The 26,947-nt window shown below is 39.1% G+C and overlaps 1 protein-coding gene across 3 annotated transcripts; it reads right to left on the minus strand.

The window, feature by feature from the left end:
• Nucleotides 1-8,166: 8,166 nt before the first annotated feature.
• On the minus strand, nt 8,167-16,876 carry LOC133653923 (tumor protein p53-inducible nuclear protein 2-like). 3 transcript variants are annotated; one of them, XM_062053763.1, is made up of 4 exons: nt 16,606-16,876; nt 11,510-11,851; nt 10,486-10,642; nt 8,167-10,406 (listed from the first exon to the last, which is right to left on the minus strand). In XM_062053763.1, the coding sequence occupies exons 2-4, from the start codon at nt 11,631-11,633 to the stop codon at nt 10,151-10,153; spliced, it is 537 nt and encodes a 178-aa protein (XP_061909747.1). In that variant the 5' UTR covers nt 11,634-11,851; nt 16,606-16,876; the 3' UTR covers nt 8,167-10,150. The 3 variants fall into 3 exon arrangements, with proteins under 3 accessions (XP_061909747.1, XP_061909745.1, XP_061909746.1); XM_062053761.1 differs by having other exon boundaries at nt 10,486-11,008; XM_062053762.1 differs by lacking the exon at nt 16,606-16,876 and adding an exon at nt 15,632-16,558 and having other exon boundaries at nt 10,486-11,008.
• Nucleotides 16,877-26,947: the final 10,071 nt, after the last annotated feature.

The raw sequence follows: 26,947 nt of genomic DNA on the forward strand, positions 1-26,947 counted from the left end.
TCAAAATTGAGCTACAAAAGCAAGATTGGGACAATGTGTATAATGAAAAAGAGGTTGATGAAGCATATGAACATTTCTTAAACAAATTCATAATACTTTATGACAAACATTGTCCATGGATACAACTCAGTAACAAGCAGAGAAAGAATAATCAACCATGGATGACAAAAGGATTAAAAAATGCTTGTAAGAAGAAGAATACACTATATAGAGAACTTATAGCACAAAGAACTATAGAGGCAGAAATTAAGTACAAAAAGTATAAAAACAAGTTAACAGACATACTACGATCATGTAGAAAAGAATATTACAGTGAATTATTGGACAGGAACAAAAATAATATGAGAGCAACATGGGGCATCCTCAATAGCATTATAAAAAATGGAACTAAGAGGGACTACCCTCAATACTTCTTAGATGAAAATAAAAAAAATGACAACATAAAGGAAGTAGTTGAAAGCTTCAATAATTATTTTGTAAATATTGGACCAAAATTGGAAGAAAGGATTCCAGACCCAGTTCCAATTGAGGACTATAATGACACCATAGAGCCAAATCCCAACTCCATGTTCCTCAGTAATGTGACACAGGAGGAAATAGTTACAATCGTGAAAAAATGTAAATCTAAGACTTCAACTGATTGTAACGGAATTGATATGGAAACGATAAAAAAGGTTATTGAAGAGATCTCAGGACCATTAATGTATATTAGTAACCTATCATTTCAAACAGGTACATTTCCAAACAAAATGAAAATAGCTAAAGTTGCACCAATTTATAAGACTGGAGATAAACATCAATTTACAAATTATAGACCTGTTTCTCTACTTCCACAATTTTCTAAAATCATTGAAAAACTGTTCAATAACAGATTAAAAAGTTTCATAAATAAAAATAGAATACTCGAAGAGAACCAATATGGATACAGAGCTAATGTCTCAACTTCAATGGCTTTAATTGAAATTACAGAAGAAATTACCAATGCAATAGATAGTAAAAAATGTGCAGCAGCGGTTTTTATGGATCTAACTAAAGCATTTGACACAATTAATCACAATATTTTAATCAAAAAACTAGAACGATATGGCATCAGAGGGTTAGTCTTAAACTGGATAAGAAGTTATCTAACGAACAGGAAACAATACGTGAAGCTAGGCGAACACACGTCTACAACGCTAAATATATCCTGTGGTGTACCTCAGGGATCAATATTAGGACCTAAATTATTCAATCTCTATATAAATGACATTTGTAAAGTTACAAAAGATTTAAAGTTAGTATTATTTGCGGATGATACAACAGCGTTTTGTTCAGGAGAGAACACACAGGAGATAATACAAATAATAACAGAAGAAATTAACAAATTAAAAAGATGGTTTGACAAAAACAGACTATCGTTGAATCTTAGTAAAACTAAAATAATGCTATTTGGTAACAGTAGAAGAGAAAGTCAAACACAAATACAAATAGACGGAATAGAAATTGAAAGAGTAAACGAAACCAAATTTCTAGGTATAATGATTGATGATAAATTGAACTGGAAATCTCACGTAAAAAATATACAACATAAAGTTGCAAGAAACACGTCAATAATGAATAAAGCAAAACATGTTCTAGACCAAAAATCCCTTCATATTCTCTACTGCTCACTAGTGTTACCATATCTGAGCTACTGTGTAGAAATATGGGGAAATAATTACAAAAGTACACTTCATTCATTAACGGTGTTACAAAAAAGATCAGTTAGAATAATACATAATGTTGGATATAGAGAACATACAAACCCTTTATTTATTGAATCAAAAATACTGAAATTCCACGACATAGTGAATTTGCAAACAGCTAAAATTATGCACAAAGCAAACTATAACCTGCTACCCAAGAATATACAACAATTCTTCTCAACAAAAGAGGAGAAATATAATCTTAGAGAAAAACGTAATTTAAAACATTTGTATGCACGTACAACACTTAAGACCTTCAGTATATCAGTATGTGGAATTAAATTATGGAATGGATTAAGCAAAGCAATCAAACAATGTACTAATATGATCCACTTCAAGAAACTCTTCAAACTTAAAGTGTTTACAAAGTACAATGAAGAAGAACCATGACAAACATTCTCAATCTATTTCATCCATCCATTCATTCATTCTTAAAGTAATCTTACTTATCTCATCATATGAAATATGACTTACTTCACCAATTATTATTATTAAATTCTTACTATTATTTATTTATTTATTTTTATTGTAATTACTTATGGAGTTTATTGTGAAAAAATTGTGAACAGGAAGTGAACAAAAAGTTTTGCAACTGTTATGTAAAGAAAAGGGGTAGGATTAAATAAGCTCTGCTTCTTCCTACTCCTTTTCGAACATGTTGAAAAGAAACTGGAAATTGTGATGTATCATGTTGTATGCTTGCATGTTCGAAATAAACTCAAACTCAACTCAACTCAACTCAACACTGTGTTTGAATATTTAATTAAGTGATTATTTGATGTACCACTAGCTCCACCTACACAGTTTTGCCACAGTTTGAGAATCACTGGTCTAAAGGGTTCAAGAGTGTGAGGTGTAAATATAGAAAATAATATAAAAATAGTAAAAAAAATAAAATAAAAAAAAAAAAAACATAATCAAGGGCACAATTACTGGTAGCAGTTATGAGATAAGACATGAATCAAAATAACTTAAATGTACACTAAAATGCATTTATTGGTGGGAATAATTTTTAAATATTGACTACAATTTTATATTAGCTTTTTATTGTTAATATTCTTTATAGTTTGTGCCGTATCTGCATGCTTTGACTGTGGCATCACTATTTAGAATTTTCTCTCACCCAAAAAACTTTGTAGCATAAGAGCATGTTAACTATACAAAAAAATAAAAGTAGGAACAAAATGTATATATGTTTATAAAAAGTCCTAATAAAAGCAGAATAAAAATTATAAAAATATGATTATTTATATATTCATATTTTTTATAATTTACATATATATGTATATATATGCATATACACACACACATATATATATGTATATGTATACACACACCCAGTATATATACACACAGTATATATGTATATATATCGTACACACATATATATTGTCCATTGTCTACCGCTTGTTGCTTTATATATATGTGTATATATATATATATATATATATATATATATATATATATATATATATATATATATATATATATATATATATACATATATATATATATATATATATATATATATATATATATATATATATATATATATATATATATATATATAATATATATATATATATATATGTATATATATATATATATATAATATATATATATATATATATGTATATATATATATATATATATATATATATATATATACACCACGGTATCCCCCTGTAGAACTACAGGAGGTGGCCGGGACAGGGAAGTCTGGGCATCTCTGCTTAGACTGCTGCCCCCGCGACCTGGACTCGGATAAGCGGCGGAAAAATGGATGGATGTTTTGACAGGACACACAAAAATGTTTTAAGAACTCACGTTTGCAAAAAAATCCGCTATTTTGGTTTGGCTATTCACTGGTCACTTTTGACTGAGTGAAATAGCAAAAAAAAGTGCATTTGTTGCCTGAACATGGGGGTTTGTTCAATGCTGTTTTCAGCTTTAATTTTCATATATATATATATATATATATATATATATATATATATATATATATATATATATATATATATATATATATATATATATATATATATATATATATAAGAAAATTAAAGCTGAAATATATATATATATATATATATATATATATATATATATATATATATATATATATATATATATATATATATATATATATATATATATATATATATATATAAGAAAATTAAAGCTGAAAACAGCATTGAACAAACCCCCATGTTCAGGCAACAAATGCACTTTTTTTTGCTATTTCACTCAGTCAAAAGTGACCAGTGAATAGCCAAACCAAAATAGCGGATTTTTTTGCAAACGTGAGTTCTTAAAACATTTTTGTGTGTCCTGTCAAAACATCCATCCATTTTTCCGCCGCTTATCCGAGTCCAGGTCGCGGGGGCAGCAGTCTAAGCAGAGATGCCCAGACTTCCCTGTCCCGGCCACCTCCTGTAGTTCTACAGGGGGATACCGTGGTGTACCCAAGCCAGCTGTGAGACATAGTCCCTCCAACCTGTCCTATATATATATATATACATATATATATATATATATATATGTATATGTGTATATATATTATATGTAAATGTGTGTGTCCGTGTATATATGTATATGTCTATGTATATGTCCATGTATATATATATATATATATATATATATATATATATATATATATATATATATATATATATATATATATATATATATATATATATATATATATATATATATGTATATGTGTATATATGTATATATATATGTATATGTGTATATATGTATATGTGTATATATGTGTATATATATATATTCATATATGTGTATATATGTATATATATATGTATATGTGTATATATGTATATGTTGTCTATATGTGTGTATATATATATATTTTCATATATATATATATATATATATATATATATATATATATATATATATGTATATATATATGTATGTATTCATACATATATATATATATATATATATATATATATATATGTATGTATTCATACATATACTGTATATTCCTCGCGCACTAATTGACTTAAAGAGCGCACTTGCTGCATGTCACGTTATTGATGGTAAAATGCATTTTTAGACAATATGATTTGCCTGAGTGGCTAGGAGACGGTAGAAAAAGGATTAGTAAGGACAAATGTAAAAAAATAAAAACTTTTTTTAAAATTTTTTTTAAACTTGGGACTTCCCGCGGGCCGGATTTTGGACGCTGGGGGCCGTATCCGGCCTGCGGGCCGTAGTTTGGGGACCCCTGGTTTAAATGACATCCGCCTGCACTCCTGACTCTGCAGGCTCTTGGCAGATTACAGGGATGTGGCAACACACTGAAATCTGATTGGACAATCTACCGGTAACTGGAAGCAGTGCATCCAAGAGACATGCTACTAAATCAAGATAATAGACTACATATCAATACTTTTTCATGAAACAAATACCAGAGTTTAAGTTGTAAATGTAGGTCAGTGTTTAGGCCTGCAGAGAGACCTTGCTGGCTCTGACTGACCACAACTTGGTCCTCACTGACATTTATTTCTCCATGTGTGTATGCCCCTTGGGATTTTTAGCATTTCTCGTTTGTCTGTTTAACATGTTCCATAAGCAGTAAAAATGATAAACAATAGAGATGGGATTTGTGGCTCTTTAAACGGAGCTGTTGAGTAGCCATTCCTTTCAAAGAGCTGTTCACAAGTCTCTTTATTATTATTTTTTTAATCAAGGAAGCAATCACTGGTATCCGTTGTAAGACAAAATGTGGATCAGAATAATTTAAATTTACACCAATACAGTGCATATGTAAAGTATTCACAGAGCATCCCTTTTCCACATTTTATGTTATGTTACATAAAGCCTTATTCCAAAATGGATTACATTAATTTTTGTCCTCAAAATTCTACAGACAAGACCCCAAAATGACAATGTGAAACCATTTTTTTAAAAATTGCAAATGTTTTAAAAAAAACAAAAAAAACCCCACATGAACAAAGGTATTCACAGCCTTTGCTCAATATTTTGGTGATGCACCTATGCCAGCAATTACAGCCTCAAGTATTTTTGAATACGACGCCACAAGCTTGGCACACCTATCATTAGGCAGTTTCGCCCATTCCTCTTTGCGGCATCTCTCAAGCTCCATCAGTTTGGATGGGAAGTGTTGGTTTTCATCCAGGATGTTTATGAACATTGTTGCATTCATTTTAGGCACTGTTTATACTGCACACCCAATCAGATTTCGAGTTGAAAAATAAAGCTCCCGTAGATCCACGCTGATGGATCTCCTCTTCATAACAGCCATAAAAATATTACGACCCTCCCAAATATATTACACTAAATACATCCATTCCTACATTACAATACTTTCATTTATCTTTACGTTCAAAACTAATTTTAAAGGTGTTGCCACTTTTATTTTTATTTTGTAGTAGTAGCGACTTCCTCCCGGTCAACTTCCTTTGTTTTCACTTTATCGAAATGCGCGTCCAAGTGACGTTGGGGCCACATTGGGGCCTGTGCTCGTTAATATAAAAATCACATTTTACTTGCAGTGTAAACAGTCAGCCGGAAAAAATTTGATCTAAAAAAAATCAGATTTGGGCCACTTTGGCCTGCAGTGTAAACGTAGTCTAATCACCAGGCCAATACCATCCCTACAGTGAAGCATGGTGGTGGCAGCATCATTCTGCGGGGATGGTTTTCAGCGGCAGAAACTGGGGGACTGGTCAGGATAGAGGGAAAGATAAATGCAGCAATGTACAGAGACATCCTGGATGAAAACAAAAGCTTCTCATCCAACTTGATGGAACTGGAGAGGTTCTGCAAAGAGGAATTGGCAAACTTGCCCAAAGATAGGTGTGCCAAGCTTGTGACATCGTATTCAAAAAGTTTTGAAGGCTGTAATTGCTGCCAAAGGTGCATCAACAAAGTATTGATCAAAAGCTGTGAATACTTATATACATGTGATTTTTTAGACTTTTATTTAATATTTTTTTGGCAATTAAAAAAAACAAACAACCTTTTCACATTGTCATTATGAGGTAATGTCTGTAGAATTTCAAGGACAAAATATAATTTATTCCATTTAGAAATAAGACTGTAACATAAAATGTGGAATAAGTGAAGCGTTGTGAATACTTTTAGGATGCACTGTATATATTACTCTACTTGTGAGGATTATTTTGAAATATTGACAATAATTTCATTGTTGTTGCGTTTTCATTGTAAGCTTTCTGTGAGGTGGTGCCATATTCCCATGCTTTGACCATGACATCACTCGTAAGAATTTTCCCTCACCTATAAAACACGTACAGTATATATAACACTAATACAAAAATGAACTATCCTACATCCACAGCCAAACAATTGACAACAAAAGTGAATAAAAAAATTAATTAAAAAAATTAAAATTATTTCATTATCTAGTGTAGTCATGGCAGTATTGGCAAATGCAGAGAAAGGCTCGCAACTGCGAATCAGTTCTATTCATTCACTTAAAAAGTGCCGCTCAAAAAACTTGATTAATTTGTGAACGTCACATCACTAGTAAACAATACATTTCTGCCAGGGAGACACAAGTCTTGAATGATTGCTCTCAGCGCGCTCCCAAAATAATGACACAAGATTCAGGCATCAACCTGAGCATTTATTGTTTTTTTGGGGGTGTTTGTGGGTACCTGTGTTTTCTAAATCGCTGCTGGAATACCCATCAGCTCATTTTGCATAGGTTTTGCCTGTCCGTGGACAAGTGTCCACATAACGGATGAATAAATCATTACATAAGAAAAAAACATGCAGAAAAAGTGAAAGGCACAATCACCATAAATATCAGATACACAACATTTTATGTGTCTAAATATTTAATTTAATCGGGGAGGAGTGGACTACTTGAGATATGCAACATGGGCCAATTTCCATGTGTTGGTAAGCTGCCATCATTTCAGGGCAAAAAATAAACATCAGAAACTCCCCAGACATTCAATGTTTTTCATATAAACACCCTATCTCTAATTACTATACAGGAAAATACAAGCATATTTTGTTATTATGATACATACACTTTTTTTTTAATTTCTTTAAATATAAACTATGTATCCTGACTTATCATGTACCTTTCCACTCACATCACATCATAGAAGTTCAACATATAGTATGCACTCCCTTAGCACATTTTTGGATGTCTTTTACTCTTGACCGCACACTTCTGAATGATCACACAACACACTGACAGCACATTTCCTTCTTACATGACAAAAGTGAGGCAAAAAAAGACACACAGTTTTCCCACACTCACACACATTGATCTGTGTTTTCTCATTAAGTGTGTGTCTATCCCCCGTAAGAGATACAAAAGTAGTTAACGGGAAAAAAAATCTGAAATTAATGTAATACTTTATTATAGTATTTTTATGAAATTACTAGAAGAACAATAAGCTATTTTGGTATGTTATTTAAAAAAAAAAAGACTTTAATAGACATTTTCAAAAGGAAACACTCTTCCCCTTTCCAAAGATTGTAAATGCATCACCAGTTTGCCACTCAGTCTTTTCCACACAGCAGTACAGATTGTATTGCCACCTAGTCAGTGTCCTCACCAGAGTACACGATCGGCAAGTACTCTGCTTAGTGGAGCCTCTGGGGGGCACTGTGAGGCTATGGCACATCAACCCTGAGCCTATGAGCGATTTTTATTGTGCTCCTCCTCAGCAAGATGTAACTCAAACTAGGGGGTGGGGGGGAGATGTCCTGTGATTAGGAGCACCGAGCTGAGGCAAAAGAGGATTTGCCTCACTCCCATTGAACTCAACATTGCGGACTCGGGTCTTTAGAGGCTTTGACATCTAACAGAGTGCTATAAATTGCTTTAGAATATTTACAAGAGTAATAAAGGACTATCATAATGTATATTTTTAGGAGATTTTAACTTTCTCACAAACAAAAAAGAGAGGGGGGGAGGGAAGGTCTCAAAAGTAAAACACAAGCACACAGCACACTGCTAAAACGTTTGACTCACAGAAATGTATGACAGTGCAAACTTACATCCATGTTTCGAATAATTTACAAACATTAGTATACACATCAGCACCATTGTTTACTATTGTTGTTGTTACATGTCTTTAAGCTCAGCTTCTAAGCGAACCATGTTAAGAGTTTGGTGTGCATACAAGGAGACAGCAATGTTCAGACAAACTGATGGAACTATTCCCCATTTCTTCAAATCTGACTCCTTAGCAGCCAGGGATTTTTTTTTAAATAATTAAAGCAACTAATGTATACATTGTAATGTATAATGTGAAGAATCGCAGTACACACTGTGTCTGGTGTGTGCTGGGCCCTTGGCTTCAGGTAGAAGATGACAACATTGAGTCATGCTGCAAGTGCAGCAAGTTTTTATTCATTTTGTTTAATCAAATGTCCACTTTCTCTTCAGATGAATGTTGATATTGGTGGAACCTTGCAAACTTTACAATGAACAAAAAAAAAAAAAGAGTTGTAAGCCATTTTTATCGTTCTACACTTATAATATTCTGCCATTCTCTTTGACCCAACGCCGAAGCTTGTATCTCATCATCTTGCTTACATTTATGAGCATTTAAATATTCAACTTTTTATATTGATAGTTAACCATTGTCTAACATAAAAAGTGAAAGGAAATTCTGCTCTCTTATCTGAGAAAAAAACAAGACTGCTTTGGAGGGTCACGTCCCACTTTCCTATTCTTTATCACACACCATTGTACTAATTCACTGCATCATTGATTCTTTAGTCTGTTTTGGTCATCCTCCCAGCATCTCTTTCTTGCTCTCAACCTTTGCAGTGTAGTGAGGAATAAATCGCAGAACGTTTATTTTCTATGATGAAATTGTTTGCCACAATGCAAACATATATTTTTGTGCTTGTCATCACAACAGTCCTCACCCAGAATATCCATCTACAAAAATAAAACTGGACGGTGGCTATAACTCATAATTGAGCTTTAAGGAAATGATGGTTTGTTTTTTCTGCAAATAAGGTTCAGCCATTTTTTATCTGTGATGCAAGGTTCCCTCAAATATCGTCTGTTCAGTCAGAGAAAATCACTTATGAACATAAAATTATTTTATGGTTGTATTAATATAAAAAATGCTTGGGGTGAGAGTGAAAGGAAGACTATGAAGAAGAAATCAATATAGCTAAACTTTATTTTTTTCTTTAAATTATTAAAACTTAAACTTTTTATGTTTGGATGCTGCAGTAAGGATTTTAAGTTCTACTCTATGAGCTACTCTGAGGGCGAGTATTTCTGAAGAGCAAAATAGGGCAGCAGAAGACTACAGAATGCAAAATTTTTGAACGAGTGCGCCAAAATTAAAGCAGACATGTTAAATGCACTAAATGTGTATAAAGTTGACTCGGCTCCTTTAATGCCCTCAGAGTAAACAGCGCTTGGAGGTTTAGTGGCAGAAGTTACGCTTGCTAGGCTGGTGAAGGAAGGTGTTGCGAGCGTGGCTTGCGTGACGAGGAACCTGCTCTCTGGTGCGGTTTTGGCGTTGGATGCGGTTGCGGCTCAGGTGGCGCCTCTCGATGCGGGCTTTGCCACGCTGGACCCTGGCCACTTGGGCCAACTTAGGCTGGACGTAAGGTCCAAAAGTCCCCCTGAATGGCCCCGGGGTGTGGGTGGCCGGAGCTGCAGCTGGCTCAGCCACTCGGCTGCAGTGGTGGAGATGAAAACAAAAAGATGTCGAGACACTCGGGATGGTGCTGAGGAGAAGTGTGTTGCGTTTCTCACCTAACACTGCTTGCCAGGCTCACAATGCTTTCCTCGCCCACCACGGAGAGGTTGCTGTTGGAGACTATGGAGAGGTTGTTTGGGGAGACGTACACTGACATGCTGGGGTGCTCGATGAGCAGGTCCTCCATTGGGCTCGCTTCCGCAGTCGCTCCTTCTGCAGTGAAACAGGGGGGAGGGGTGACAAACCAGCTCTCATCCATGCAGCCTCTCTCTGAGCCTGCTTTACTGCTTTGCCCACTGCCCCCACACTCGCTCCCAGGAGGAGAAGTTGACTGGGCGGAGGAGGCCGTGGACAGTCTGGCCCGCCTTGGGCAAGACAGTGATTCTGATGATGCTACTGCCCCTTGCGTCTGACTTTTACGTGTCCTACGGCGCTTGATTGGCGGGCGGGGAATGGATGTTTGGCATTCAGTCCGTGTCTCAGTGTCTTTGTGATTTGATTGGTTACTGTCCAGAAATGGATGTGCAATAAGTTGGGCTTGTGTCTCATCCTCAGCCGGCATCATGCAGACAGATTTGTCTAAACGTTTGGCACAAATGAGATCACGGTGGGGAAGCCAATAAAGATGGAGGTGGTAAGGATTTGATGCAGATGAAGTAGATATTCAAAATGCCATGCAGGTTGAAGGGGTATTTTTAAAATATGTGTTAGATCACATACGCACGCGCACGCATACCAGTGTGGGGGTTGTAAGGGTGTGTACAAAATTGGAAAGAGGAGGAGAGGGGGCAAGGAAACACAAAACATAAAAGAGTCACATCATTAGTTGTGTTGACCCTCTTGGGTTTTGGTGCTTTCTCCTATGTTTTAGTTTCATTGGCTTCTGAAGACACACATTGACTGGGATCATAAATGAGGATTATATTCAGTTTAGTGGCATCCCGTCCTAATCGAATCCTGACTACAACCCGTCACCACCCTTCAATACCTCTTTACTTCACTGCCGTTTGGTCATTACAACTTATTTAACAGATAATAGTTTAGCTCTTAAAAGCAACATTCACTATAAATGAGACTCACCAGGCAGGTTGACAAGCATCCATCCTTCCTCGTCAGCCTCTGTAACACAGGGCTTGGGTCCCTTCAGCTCAGCTGCCACCTCTTCCACCTCCCCAAACAGCAGGTTGCTCAGACGTTGAAACATGACTGCTTGTATGTCAAGTGTTGACTTGCAGGCTTTTTGTCAAACAAAAAAAGCTGTAGCTGCCTTTGAATGGTATTCACTTTTGAATTTAACTTAAAGTCATATATTATTATTATTTTTTTTTTCACTTAAAGCCCTTGTTTGTTCTTGAATTGGACAATGGGAGCATGGGCTTCAGTAGTGCAAATATAAGGTTTCACTTGGTTTATAGCAAAGGCCTGTAAGAGAACAAAAACATGATAATATTAGAAAATTGTGTTATTCACTGTCAATATACATTTCATCAATATACGCCAATTCTGTGTTTCAGTAGTAAATGGAGGTTGGCATGTTGTATTTTCCTAAAAACAACACAAAACTGCACCAAGTAAAATTTTGCGTTCGAGCTGTATTATTGACTTCTAATCTAGTTCCAATCTGCCAAAAATGAAGCCAATGTATAGCTTTAGATGTTCCAAGTAACTTTTCTTCTGATAGAAACCACAATATCACAATATTCGAGAATAACTGAAATGCAACAGTTTAAATTCCGGTCGGAGGACTGACTCTATTACGCTGTGTTTGTTCCTGCTTTACGTAATACAATCTCATAAATCCTGTAATGATAAACATGTTTTAGCCTTGCTGTTTTTGAGCTTTAGTATCAGTTAGTGATGTGTAGCTTTTACATTTGAATCAATACCGGTACTCAACGGTACATATTTTTCAGGGCTATTGTGTGTGTGCATCAAATGTGTTAATAAATGTTAATTGTTTATTCATAAAATCTATTTGTTTTATTTTAACACTTGACTGACTGTACTGTCCAGTTTTATCTTGTTTTTTTTACACTTCTGTGTCTCATTTGCAAGTGCTGTGTTGGATTATATCAGTGGTTCTCAAACTTTTTTTGTCATCCCCCACTTTGGACAAGGGGGAGTTTTCAAGCCCCACTTGCCCCCATCGCCCCAACGAACGCTAATGCCAAGCTTAACATTTTCAAATTTATCGAACATCAAGTAACATCAAGTTTTATACATTCAAACTCAATAACATAAAATAAAATCAAGTTCAATAATAAATAAAATAACTGTGCAGCTGTGGTATAACTTGCATCAAGTTCAATATCAAATAAAATAACTTGCATCAATTCAATAATAAATAAAACAAAAGTGTTATAACTTGCATCAAGTTCAATAATAAATCAAAAAAAGTGTTATAACTTGCATCAAGTTCAATAATAAATCAAAAAAGTGTTATAACTTGCATCAAGTTCAATAATAAATCAAATAAAAGTGTTATAACTTGCATCAAGTTCAATAATAAATAAAATAACTTGCATCAAGTTCAATAATAAATAAAACAAGTGTTATAACTTGCATCAAGTTCAATAATAAATAAAACAAAAGTGTTATAACTTGCATCAAGTTCAATAATAAATCAAAAAAGTGTTATAACTTGCATCAAGTTCAATAATAAATCAAATAAAAGTGTTATAACTTGCATCAAGTTCAATAATAAATCAAATAACTTGCATCAAGTTCAATAATAAATGAAAATAAAAGTGCCACTTTGCAATCTTTGCCAAAAAAAGGAGGACAGGGCAAGTGAACATGAGTTTTACAGTACTCCAGCATTAGTGGCTGCAATGAGCCTGTTTTGCACTGCACAGCTTTTCAAATGGGTTAAAACCTCATTGAATTCGGGGCTGAGCTGCCTTGATGCGAGTGTTTCCCGGTGAATGACACATTGTGTCCAATGCGCATTTGGCGCAACCCTCTTTATTAGAGCCTGCAGTCCGTTTCTTGACTTTGCCATGCGCGCCATCAGAGCAAAAGCCCACACAGTTTTCCCATTTAAGGTCGTGCTCTTTGAGGAAACTGTCCATTATCTTGAACAGCTCATCAGCAGTGGCTCTATTTTTTATGTATTTGCAAAACAGCAAATCCTCGCACAGTGACTCGCCATTCACAAAGCTTCCGCTTAGCCCCGCCCCCATTAGTTACTGTTGCTATGTCAGTAAACTTTCGCTCCTACCTAGAAATGTAAAGCCTACAGGAAAAATAAGTAATTTACATTTATCTATATAGCGGATTTCACAGACAGAATCACAAAGTGATTTACAGTGTGTATAGAAAATGAAAGCATAGTAAAAAAAAATATCAAAGAATATAATAATAAAAAAATAAAAAAAATCAAAGTGAAATTTCCTCCCGTTCCTCGCGCCCCACCTCTCATGTCTCTATTCCCCACCAGTGGGGCGCGTCCCACACTTTGAGAAACGCTGGATTATATAGAAGACTTTACATGCAGTTGCAATTTTAAGACATTTGATGGCAGTAGAGTATCGACTACAGAGTGTTTGCCATTAAGTTGAAGGTGCCAGTCTTTTCTTTTGTTGAGTCCTGCAAATTATGTATTGTGTTTATTACACACAAGCTGTTTAATTGTAACGAGCCTCTTGTAGTTTTCATTACCAAAATGTTGAAACCAAAGGGTGTTCAAATCGCCATGCAAAATCGCTAATACTGAACATGTCTACATGCATGTCTACATGCAAGTCTACGACAAATCCAAGGTAAATTAACATTGAGCTTGGACATTTAGAAAAATGGAGCCTCATAGTGCTTTTAAGCGCCTTTCTCATGTTTTATTGAAAATTGGAACACTACCTCGTGGCAGTCCGACTGAATACGCTCTCAGTGCTTAACGGCTTGTTTACCTGCCAAGTTCAACCGGACATGACGTCACGAGCAATAGGTATCGGAATATGGCACCGTTTAATTTTACGTGACTCGTTACCCCGTGGTACTGACGGAATTCGGACAGTACCCATAAAAGTACATAACGCTACTCATCCCGAGTATCAGTTGAGTCTTAAAACGTTTTTCCAATTCCACCTACTCGCATAATTACCGCATGCATTAGCAGTTGTTGCTAATTAGCTAATTTGCTTTGATCCCTATTGATAATTAGACACAAGCTAGCTAAATTAAGCGTCATACTTTACTTTTGTTTGTGCCAAATTAGTTTATCTGAATTGTCGTTTGATGGGGACTGACTTACACATGAGTGTAGCTTTTATTGGAACTCTTTAGGTGTTCTTTATAAGTATAATAGCTCTAGATGACACTCAGCATCAAGGGTTGGAATTGGGGTTAAATCACCAAAAATGATTCCCGGGCACGTCCACCGCTGCTGCTCACTGCTCCCCTTACCTCCCAGGGGGTGATCAAGGGTGATGGATCAAATGCAGAGAATCATTTCGCCACACCTAGTGTGTGTGTGACAATCATGGGTACTTTAACTTTAATATGATCACTGAATTTGTGTCTGATGAGTGATACATTCAGCTTGGACTTTAAACCAACCTAGGATAACAGCTAAGACATACTTTTCTTAACCATTAGGCATACACAGGTTGTGTAACTTAAAACTAAAGATCTCGCATTCAAACTCTCTTTTTTCCACCAGTCACACACTTCTGGCCTTCACATTAACAGCTTCATGCGTCACATCCGGGCTAACTACGCAAACAAAATAATGATCTCTAAAAATGGCTGCCTTTTGATTAAATGTTAATAAATGTTCCTATCAGTTACAGAACAAGTGTTAAGATCAGTGATACTCATTGGCTCGTAGAGCTTTTTGCAGTTCAATACAGTGCAAATAACAAATTTTTCCGTGGTAAGTAGAACTCAGCATTACTTGGCCCTCAATAGTGACTCCATTGGTTGCTACGTAGGCAGCCTAGATACACACATGAATGATCACATTAAATAATAATGACAATTTTGTTTAAAAATGTCTTAAAAATTTAAGTCTGCCAAAGGTGCAGATGAGTGAGGCATGGAACAGTGAAAGGAAGACATTAATTATATAGTACATTGAGTTAAAAGTGTACTTTCAAAGCCTTAAATGCCTTATAGCGCTAGACAAAATGTCTTGTCGACACGAGATGTTGTGTTTGTATTGTCAACACAGGAAGACTGCATGACAAATAAAAGAAGCAAACAGACCTCGGGGCTGCTGTGTTTATCTTTTATAATGGCCTGGTTATTGATACTAATAATAATGTATGTGTCTTTAAAGCTATTTCATCCGTAATATTCGATAGGTGTTCGTTTTAGTTGTATAATGCCAACATTATACCTTTAAAACACAGTTAAATGCTTAAAAGTGAAGCGGTGTCTGTCGGGGCGGGGTTTAGAGACATGGGCGGGGACTGCGAATAAAAACAAGACACTGTGACGTCACTGCCTGACCACTGTCACTGACGCTGGCTCCAGACTATTTTATGGCGAAACGCGAGTGTGAGCTGCAAATAAATAAACGATGTCGATAGCTCTGTAGTAGGTGTTTATCTACTGCAGTCAACATGTCGCAAATGTTGACACAGTGGTCAATTCCTGTTCAAATTCGATGTTAATACCGTCAAAATACGCCGATGCACGGATGTCTAATATTTACAGTACACGAACTAGTGAAACTTGACGTGAAAATATGGAGGCAGACTTCCGATGGGGAATCCGGACTACAGATGAATTATCCGTGTAAGCCCTCCAGCTGAAGGGTCAGAGCAATGACAGTCGTGGCTCAGCGACGCTCAACAAGACGTCGACTGACGCTGACAATGCAGTGGCAACAGAAGCACATTTAAAGAAGAACTACACAGGTCTGACCTCCAAGACAACATCCGCCATCGCCTCCACATCAACAATTAGTGCAATTTGAACCACAACATCGCAGAATGGTATCATTTTCGGTGCAAGGGCGTCGAAATACTTGATCTATAACGCCTTAATTCGGACGTTCACGTATGTGAATAACCTTTGAGGCCATACATTAAACTTAGAGCAGCAGGTTTTGCAATAAGGGTTGTTCATTATATTTGAGTTGATGATGGTTGACATGTTATATGAGTATGATGCGTTCAAGGACCGACAAAAAACAAAACAGCATCACATTCAAATCAATGTAAAGAGCTGCTTACCTGCCTTTGCGATATTATTCAAGTTGTAAACGAGATCACACACAGTAGAATCGAAAATTCTTAAAGCATAGCTTTAAATAGCATTTAGTGAGGTAGTTAAAACACCATCATATAAAAATAAAAGGCTTTCTTCTCAGAAGAAGGTCTTTGTGTAAAATATTACACTGTTTCAGATCATAACATCTGCAGCTTTTCGCTCCTTTCCTATCCTTTTTTCACCCCCGCCGCAGACGTCCCTCTTGTTTATTGCTGCCTCCAGCTGATCCTTAGATCAGTATGTAGAACGTACAAAACAGCTGATTGTGAGATCACAATACACAGGAACACGCCTCTAGTCCCGCCCACGCCGAACAAACCAGCCAATCGGAATATTACACAAGCCACAAGACGGGGCTGGAGGGAAAGAGGCGGATGGGGGCTGGGCGAGAGAGCTGTCAAGCTGCTCGCAGAGAGAAAAGCTGATCCCTAATCAGCTGCTGCTTTTCCCGCAGCCTGTGTTTCTAACGAAAGCTGGGGGATGGTAAACTGACCTAGAGTCTGTGCTTAGATGCCCTTTTACAACTAGGGACCTTAAAGATGTACTGTGTAACAGTTTAAATCAAATGGCACATTCTGCCAGTTCGCTGCCAAATAGTCCAGATACATCTAGCTTTTCAACCTTATAAGGTTGACATAATTTGATAGTTTGTATTGCATAAGCAACGATCGCGTTTCAAGTCTTTATATTGTAACAATATCCAGAAACAAATGTCGATGCTGCTCTTATTTCGTTTAAAACAGTTTGTAAATGGACTTTCCCCGCTACCCCTTCGACCTTCTCTTCTATGCTCTCTCTTCGTGCCACTAAATATTCCCCAGCCAATCAGATGTGTATTCTCTGAATGCAGCATTGGAGGAACCAATGAGTTGCAAGGAGGTTTTTTAAAGACAACCCTGGTGGTGACTTTTGCACTTTGCAGTCGGTCACTGCCTTTATGAAACAGATGACTAAAGAAATAAATATGCTAGTTTGCATGTATTGCAGTCAATGGATGTCTGTTTGTTATGGTTAAAGGGGAGCTTCCTCTTTTTAAAAACTTTGCCTATCATTCAAAATCCTTATGTAAGACACAAACACATAAGTTGTTCTTTTTTTTTGCACTCTAACTAGTAAATAAATGCGAGCAAAAGTCAGCTTAAAATGGAGCTGATGGGAGTCGCTTTACTCTGCCTATAAAGCGCTTAAAACATCTAAACACCTCCATCAAGGTTATATGTACATGACGTAACTATGTATGTAATGTAGTATCAGGTACATTAATAACAACATGTAATATTTACGTATTTTGCTCATTTTAAGCACATTAATTTCAAAGCATCACTTTTTCCTTCGACAACACCACTGATTATCACTCACTGCAGACTTCATGAGAGACAACAAACATAATAAAACATCACTTACTGTACAATGTCTGCTGTTACTGGGATGTCGACTGTTAGGACGTTGATATATTCCCGTTTAGATAAAGAATGACTCATAATCCTCACGAAGAAAAAAGTGGGGTGGAACCAAGCGTCTTTTCAATTTTTTTCCTGCCATTTCCGGGTCTAAATTGGATGCCAAAGTTGACCAACAATTCAGTTTATGTCCACATCATTTTACTATCCAGGTGAGAAGCATGATTTATAATCTAGAATTAACTTTCATGCGTTTGGAGGCGAGAAAGCACCAGCTGATGATGTCAATACAACAGCATAAAAAAGTTACCTCTCTCTGATCGATGCGCCGCTAAGTAATGATAATATCGCTAATACTAGGTTAATATTCAGGTCACAAAATATAAATGGAATATTGTTGGTGCTTTTTGGATGGTTATTTATTGGGTTTTATGGTCAGAATAAACGCAATGACGTCATGGCTCCCATTGGCTCCATTGTAAGCAAACTTTTATTTACGTTTGTTCACGAGTTGGAATGCATTAAAACAGGACATATGTATTCTTGTCTTTCATAAGGATTGTGAATTATAGGCACTATTCCAAAAAAAAGGTGCAGTTCCCCTAAGTTACTCTTCTGGTCATAGTGAATTATCTCATTCATGTCTGCTCAGATCATATTGTTCACTAAAATGTAAAATGTGTACTCGCTGAAACTCCAGTACAGAGACTTATTAAGTCATTTGGGGGCCTGAGGCAAACCAAGTCATTTGGGCCCTTCACATGAAAAAAACAACATGGCAATGTTGTTAGAAACTACCAAGAGAACTGCACATTAAAGCTTGGCGAGCCACACAATGAGTGTAACTGATCCCAACACTTTTTACTGTAATGCATAGGAACATTAATTAACATTTAATAAAAAATAAGCCATTTTTTGGTTACCATTATTTTGTTAGCGCAGTTGGACTGGATGTGACGCATAATGCTGTTATTAAAAACGCCAGAAGTGTGTGACTGGTGGGAAAAAGAGTTTGAACAACATTGTTTTCTTTATGTTATGCCACCTAATGTTATAAGTCCATCCCTGATTTAGGATAATCATTTTTAAATGTGTTTTCTCATAGTGACATATGTCAATTTAACTACTACTGATACTTCCTGGCAAAATGGGAAACAAATAAAAGATAAACGCTAAGAGGCTGTTACAAAGGCACATTTGGCACAAGACGTGTAATTTGTCATGTCGTGCGAAAAGGACCTATACAAGTGTGTAAGTAATTACACCAGTCTGTCTTCCATTCACCATTTTGTCATGTTTCTATCTCTTTGCTGAGAGATAATAGTAAGGGTTCAGTACAGCTTGAGCTTTATAAAAGCAAGATGATAAGGTTTCAGCCTATAAGGTTACCAGGTGCTAGGCAACTCACGCAGACACACACGCAAACACATTCACCTTGTCGATGATTGTGTGTTACAACACGTGTTGTACAAGAACAGTTTCTGTGGCTCTGCTTGGCTGCTGTTTTTGTTCAGATGTCACACATCTGGTGCAACATGTTATCTCAATAAATACTGCAAAATCCCCATCTAACTGATAGGATGAAAAATTCTGTTGTTGTTGTAACCCAGCAGGCACAAGAGATTGATACAACGTTGATTATACATACATGTCCATGGAACAACGTTGCAAACTGGTTGTATTTGTAAATTGAGACAATGTTGATGTCTGAACGTTGGATCCACATTGTTGGTTGGGAAATTACCAAATTTCAATGTCAATCAACGTCACTAATGGTAAATGGGTTATACTTGTATAGGGCTTTTCTACCTTCAAGGTACTCAAAGCGCTTTGACACTATTTCCACATTCACACACCTTCACACACTGATGGCGTGAGCCATGCAAGGCGCTAAACACGACCCATCAGGAACAAGGGTGAAGTGTGTTGCTCAAGGACACAACGGACGTGACTAGGGTGGTAGAAGCTGGGGATCAAACCAGGAACCCTCAGGTTGCTGGCACGGCCACTCTACCAACAGTGCCACACCGTCTCCACACACAATGTCACAACCTGACATTGATTAAATGTTGTCATAAAGCATGTTGTTCCAACGTTAGGTTTGAGTTGCTCAACGTCAGGACCTAATTCAACAAGTTCTCAACCTTGTTTAAATGTCTTGTGCCAGCTGGGAAGTCTTATTCATTAGACATGAATGAACACGATGAGAAGGGTGACTCTGGGCATTCCAGCATCGCCCTATTGCGTCTCCTCTCAGTTTGCTGCTGCTTTTTTTAGTCTCTACTACACAAAGAAGCCAGCGCTTTCATAGGATTCCCACAGTTTCCCCGAGCCGGTCGGAGAAATAGGTGAAAGGTTAGAGCCGGGCCTCTCTCCTCATGCGCAAGTTCAAGTTCACGAATGTAACGTGTCGTTCCAAATTACCAGCATGCCTGTCATTGCCCCAGCTGCAGAAACGGCTTCAAAACACAAAACACAGCACGTGCTTAAAGGTTGAGGCGTTATTAGTGGAGAAGTTGAGGCAGACCTCTGACGTGCTTCATGTTGACACTTGTATCACTACGGACATGTCTGCTAATGTGGTGGTGTATTTTGGAAAAACAAAAAAACATTTGGCAACGTGGAAATGAAAAAAAGCGAGGTGCAACCCCTTTGTAAGCTATGTTATGCAACACCTTGTTATGTGTTTTGATTCCACCTCTTGCCTTTATTTTTGGTCCCTCAACCAGGCCTCTCTGCTGCAGTATGCTGGCTGTGTGCATATGATAAAACAAGATAAATGGGACCTGGTCCCAGAGCTATAAAAGGGCCTGATATCATGTCATTGACCCTGTCTGTGACATCATTTTGAAGGTACACAGTCAAAGGATTTTAATACTTTTCAACCACTTGCCAGACACAACATATAAAAGGTCTGATGTTCTTATTACGTCACAGGCAAATGAGACAGATGTACTACAATATTAATGAAATAGTGTATAACATTTCAGCTTTTTTTTCAATGCGACAGCCAACATATGCCCCGCACTGCTCTCGTTACATACGGCTGGCGTGTAAAAGTTAACCTCAACTGCACTCCCAAGATAAACCCTAAACACACGTAACACTTACTCAGCACAGACACAACATGATATCTTCCTGTCCCCCATCCAAATTACACAACCAAGGCAAGTGGATCCCTCCCTTATTGTGGGAGATGTCTTTGCAGTTCATTTTGCATATAGAAGGGGAGAAGGGGACTAATGTCAAAGCCTCTCCCACCTTCTCTCCTTTCCTTCTTCATAGCCCTTCTAGAGCTTTCCCAAAGCCCGAATGACATGCACGCATCCACCACTTTGGTCTGTCCCTCCAAGGCCAGAGCCGACAGGGCCTAGAGGTGTCCTTGGCGAGGGTGAGCTGATAAACAGAGCAAAAGTGAGGACAAGCTGTGCAGAGCCCCCTGAACCCCCACCCCCATGAGGATACGAGGACTCTTCACAAGGGAGTTATTTTAAAGGGGAACTGCACTATTTTGGGAATTTTACCCATCATTCAAAATCTCTATGTATGACAAGAACACATTTGTTTTTCGTTTTTTTAATGCATTCTAATTTGTAATATACAACATTTATGAGACCTCTTAAAAACATCCAAAACCACCAACAATACTCCATTTACATCTTGTGGCCTGAATATTAACCAAGTATTAAAAATATTGTTGTTATAAGCGCCAACGCGGAGAAACTACTTTTAGTGGTGCCGTGATCACAGAGAGGTAACTACCTTATGCAGCGATTAACATACTGAGCCGGTGAGCTGCTGCATCGCCTCTGAGTTGGTAAAAGTTTATTCTAGATTATAAATTAGGCCTCTCACTTGTATAGTACACACTAAAAAGTAATGACTTAACCCAACGAGAAAAATCGAGGCAACCCTCTCCGTTAGTTTTTTGAAGTAATATTGTCTTCAACTGATTGCTTCTTATAATTTTAGGCAACTTGATTTTCTCAACAGTAAAACTTTTTGATAACTGAATGCATACTTAATAAATATGTGCATTGATCTACATTTTCTAGTTGATTGCTTACTAATTTGAGTTGCTTCCATTGATATTGTGTTACAAGTTTAACCCATTATCAAATGTTAATTTGAATTTCTTTGTTGTATTTTATGTATATATAACTTTATCTTGTATTCTAAAAAATTTTGTTACATTTTACAAATAAATGATCACAAACAAACATATGATAACAAACTGTGGATTTATTCTGTGCTTCAGTGTGTACATCAACATTTTTAGTAGAGATGTCAGATAATATCGGCCTGCCGATATTATCGGCCGATAAATGCTTTAAAGTGTAATATCGGAAATTATCGGTATCGTTTTTTTTTTATGAGCTGCCACCTTACTGTGGTAGAGGAGTTTGCGTGTCCCAATGATCCTAGGAGCTATGTTGTCCGGGGGATTTATGCCCCCTGGTAGGGTCTCCCAAGACAAACTGGTCCTAGGTGAGGGATCAGACAAAGAGCAGTTCAAAGACTTCTATGGGAATGAAACAACAAAGACTCAGATTTCCCTCGCCCGGACGCGGGTCACCGGGGCCCCCCTCTGGAGCCAGGCCCGGAGTTGGGGCACGATGGCGAGCGCCTGGTGGCCGGGCCTGCCCCCATGGGGCCCGGCCGGGCACAGCTCGAAGAGGCAACGTGGGTCACCCCTCCAATGGGCTCACCACTCATGGGAGGGGCCGTAGAGGTCGGGTGCATTGTGAGCTGGGCGGCAGCCGAAGGCAGGGCACTTGGCGGTCCGATCCTCAGCTACAGAAGCTAGCTCTTGGGACGTGCAACGTCACCTCGCTGGGGGGAAGGAGCCTGAGCTAGTGCGCGAGGTAGAGAAGTTCCGGCTAGACATAGTCGGACTCACCTCGACGCACAGCAAGGGCTCTGGAACCAGTTCTCTCGAGAGGGGCTGGACTCTCTTCTACTCTGGCGTTGCCGGCAGTGATAGGCGACGGGCTGGGGTGGCAATTCTTGTTGCCCCTCCGGTTTAGAGCCTGCATGTTGGAGTTCAACCCGGTGGACGAGAGGGTAGCTTCCCTCCGCCTTCGGGTGGGGGAACGGGTCCTGACTGTGGTTTGCGCTTACGCGCCAAACCGCAGCTCAGAGTACCCACCCTTTTTGGATTCACTCGAGGGAGTACTTGAGAGTGCTCCCCCGGGTGATTCCCTCGTTCTACTGGGGGACTTCAACGCTCATGTTGGCAGCGACAGTGAAACCTGGAGAGGCGTGATTGGGAAGAATGGCCGCCCGGATCTGAACCCGAGCGGTGTTTTGTTATTGGACTTTTGTGCCCGTCACAGATTGTCCATAATGAACACCATGTTCAAACATAAGGGTGTCCATATGTGCACTTGGCACCAGGACACCCTAGGCCGCAGTTTCATGATCGACTTTGTAGTTGTGTCGTCGGATTTGCGGCCTCATGTTTTGGACACTCGGGTGAAGAGAGGGGCGGAGCTTTCTACCGATCACCACCTGGTGGTGAGTTGGCTGTGATGGTGGGGGAGGATGCCGGACAGACCTGGCAGGCCCAAACGCATTGTGAGGGTTTGCTGGGAACGTCTGGCAGAGTCTCCTGTCAGAGAGAGTTTCAATTCCCACCTCCGGAAGAACTTTGAACATGTCGCGAGGGAGGTGCTGGACATTGAGTCCGAGTGGACCATGTTCCGCGCCTCCATTGTCGAGGCGGCTGATTGGAGCTGTGGCCGCAAGGCAGTTGGTGCCTGTCGTGGCGGTAATCCTAGAACCCGTTGGTGGACACCGGCGGTGAGGGATGCCGTCAAGCTGAAGAAGGAGTCCTATCGGGTTCTTTTGGCTCATAGGACTCCTGAGGCAGCGGACAGGTACCGACAGGCCAAGCGGTGTGCGACTTCAGCGGTCGCGGAGGCAAAAACTCGGACATGGGAGGAGTTCGGGGAAGCCATGGAAAACGACTTCCGGACGGCTTCGAAGCGATTCTGGACCACCATCCGCCGCCTCAGGAAGGGGAAGCAGTGCACTATCAACACCGTGTATGGTGAGGATGGTGTTCTGCTGACCTCGACTGCGGATGTTGTGGATCGGTGGAGGGAATACTTTGAAGACCTCCTCAATCCCACCAACACGTCTTCCTATGAAGAAGCAGTGCCTGGGGAATCTGTGGTGGGCTCTTCTATTTCTGGGGCTGAGGTTGCCGAGGTAGTTAAAAAGCTCCTCGGTGGCAAGGCCCCAGGGGTGGATGAGATCCGCCCGGAGTTCCTTAAGGCTCTGGATGCTGTGGGGCTGTCTTGGTTGACAAGACTCTGCAGCATCGCGTGGACATCGGGGGCGGTACCTCTGGATTGGCAGACCGGGGTGGTGGTTCCTCTCTTTAAGAAGGGGAACCGGAGGGTGAGTTCTAACTATCGTGGGATGACACCCCTCAGCCTTCCCGGTAAGGTCTATTCGGGTGTACTGGAGAGGAGGCTACACCGGATAGTCGAACCTCGGATCCAGGAGGAACAGTGTGGTTTTCGTCCTGGTCGTGGAACTGTGGACCAGCTCTATACTCTCGGCAGGGTCCTTGAGGGTGTTTGGGAGTTTGCCCAACCAGTCTACATGTGTTTTGTGGACTTGGAGAAGGCATTCGACCGTGTCCCTCGGGAAGTCTTGTGGAGAGTGCTCAGAGAGTATGGGGTATCGGACTGTCTGATTGTGGCGGTCCGCTCCCTGTATGATCAGTGCCAGAGTTTGGTCCGCATTGCCGGCAGTAAATCGGACACGTTCCCAGTGAGGGTTGGACTCCGCCAAGGCTGCCCTTTGTCACCGATTCTGTTCATAACTTTTATGGACAGAATTTCTAGGCGCAGTCAAGGCGTTGAGGGGATCTGGTTTGGTGGCCGCAGGATGAGGTCTCTGCTTTTTGCAGATGATGTGGTCCTGATGGCTTCATCCGGCCAGGATCTTCAGCTCTCACTGGATCGGTTCGCAGCTGAGTGTGAAGCGACTGGGATGAGAATCAGCACCTCCAAATCCGAGTCCATGGTTCTCGCCCGGAAAAGGGTGGAGTGCCATCTCCGGGTTGCAGAGGAGACCCTGCCACAAGTGGAGGAGTTCAAGTACCTCGTAGTCTCGTTCACGAGTGAGGGAAGAGTGGATCGTGAGATTGACAGGCGGATCGGTGCGGCGTCTTCAGTAATGCGGACGCTGTATCGATCCGTTGTGGTGAAGAAGGAGCTGAGCCGGAAGGAAAAGCTCTCAATTTACCGGTCGATCTACGTTCCCATCCTCACCTATGGTCATGAGCTTTGGGTCATGACAGAGAGGACAAGATCACGGGTACAAGCGGCCGAAATGAGTTTCCTCCGTCGGGTGGCGGGGCTCTCCCTTAGAGATAGGGTGAGAAGCTCTGCCATCCGGGGGGAGCTCAAAGTAAAGCCGCTGCTCCTCCACATCGAGAGGAGCCAGATGAGGTGGTTCGGGAATCTGGTCAGGATGCCACCCGAACGCCTCCCTATGGAGGTGTTTAGGGCACGTCCGACCGGTAGGAGGCCACGGGGCAGACCCAGGACACATTGGGAAGACTATGTCTCCCGGCTGGCCTGGGAACGCCTCGGGATCCCCCGGGAAGAGCTGGACGAAGTGGCTGGGGAGAGGGAAGTCTGGGCTTCCCTGCTTAGGCTGCTGCCCCCGCGACCCGACCTCGGATAAGCGGAAGAAGATGGATGGATGGATGTTTTTTTTTTTTATTATCGGTATCGTTTTTTTTTTTTTTATTTATTTTTTTAAATTAAATCAACATAAAAAACACAAGATACACTTACAATTAGTACACCAACCCAAAAAACCTCCCTCCCCCATTTACACTCATTCACACAAAAGGGTTGTTTCTTTCTGTTATTAATATTCTGGTTCCTACATTATATATCAATATATATCAATACAGTCTGCAAGGGATACAGTCCGTAAGCACACATGATTGTGCGTGCTGCTGGTCCACTAATAGTACTAACCTTTAACAGTTAATTTTACTCATTTTCATTAATTACTAGTTTCTATGTAACTGTTTTTATATTGTTTTACTTTCTTTTTTATTCAAGAAAGTGTTTTGAATTTATTTATCTTATTTTATTTTTTATTTTTTAAAAAAAAGGACCTTATCTTCACCATACCTGGTTGTCCAAATTAGGCATAATAATGTGTTAATTCCACGACTGTATATATCGGTATCGGTTGATATCGGTATCGGTTGATATCTGTATCGGTAATTAAGAGTTGGACAATATCGGAATATCGGATATCGGCAAAAAGCCATTATCAGACATCCCTAATTTTTAGACAATTCAAATTGAACTACATTGCCTGACAACTTATAAAAAACATTTATAAAACCACTGTATTAAAATGTATCCTTTTCTTGGTTAAGTCTTTAACATATTTAAGACTTCAGAATTTTTTTTATATTAAATGGTATGTCAGTATAATTTAACATTAGAAACTGGACTTAACAACGTAAACAATTGTTGCAGTACACAATTACAGTATGTTTCTTACACTGTAACAAGATTTCAGTATTGAACAAGGTTATATCCAAGGATACAGGGACTCGACTGTGTGCTAAAACGACTGTTTATTATCATTTGCGACACTTCCAACAAGCGTGGGTCAAACTGCATTACGGCACCACACTGTAACACACCAACACCAGCACATAGCATAGATTGTATGCTGCAAGCAATACACTAATAAAGTTAAAGTTAAAGTTAAAGTACCAATGATTAACACACACACACTCGGTGTGGTGAAATGTGTCCTCTGCATTTGACCCATCCCTTTGTTCACCTCCTGGGAGGTGAGGGGAGCAGTGTGCAGCAGCGGTGGCCGCGCCCGGGAATCACTTTGATGATTTAAC

Source organism: Entelurus aequoreus, linkage group LG07 (genome assembly GCF_033978785.1).
Source record: "Entelurus aequoreus isolate RoL-2023_Sb linkage group LG07, RoL_Eaeq_v1.1, whole genome shotgun sequence".
NCBI classification, from domain to species: domain Eukaryota; kingdom Metazoa; phylum Chordata; class Actinopteri; order Syngnathiformes; family Syngnathidae; genus Entelurus; species Entelurus aequoreus.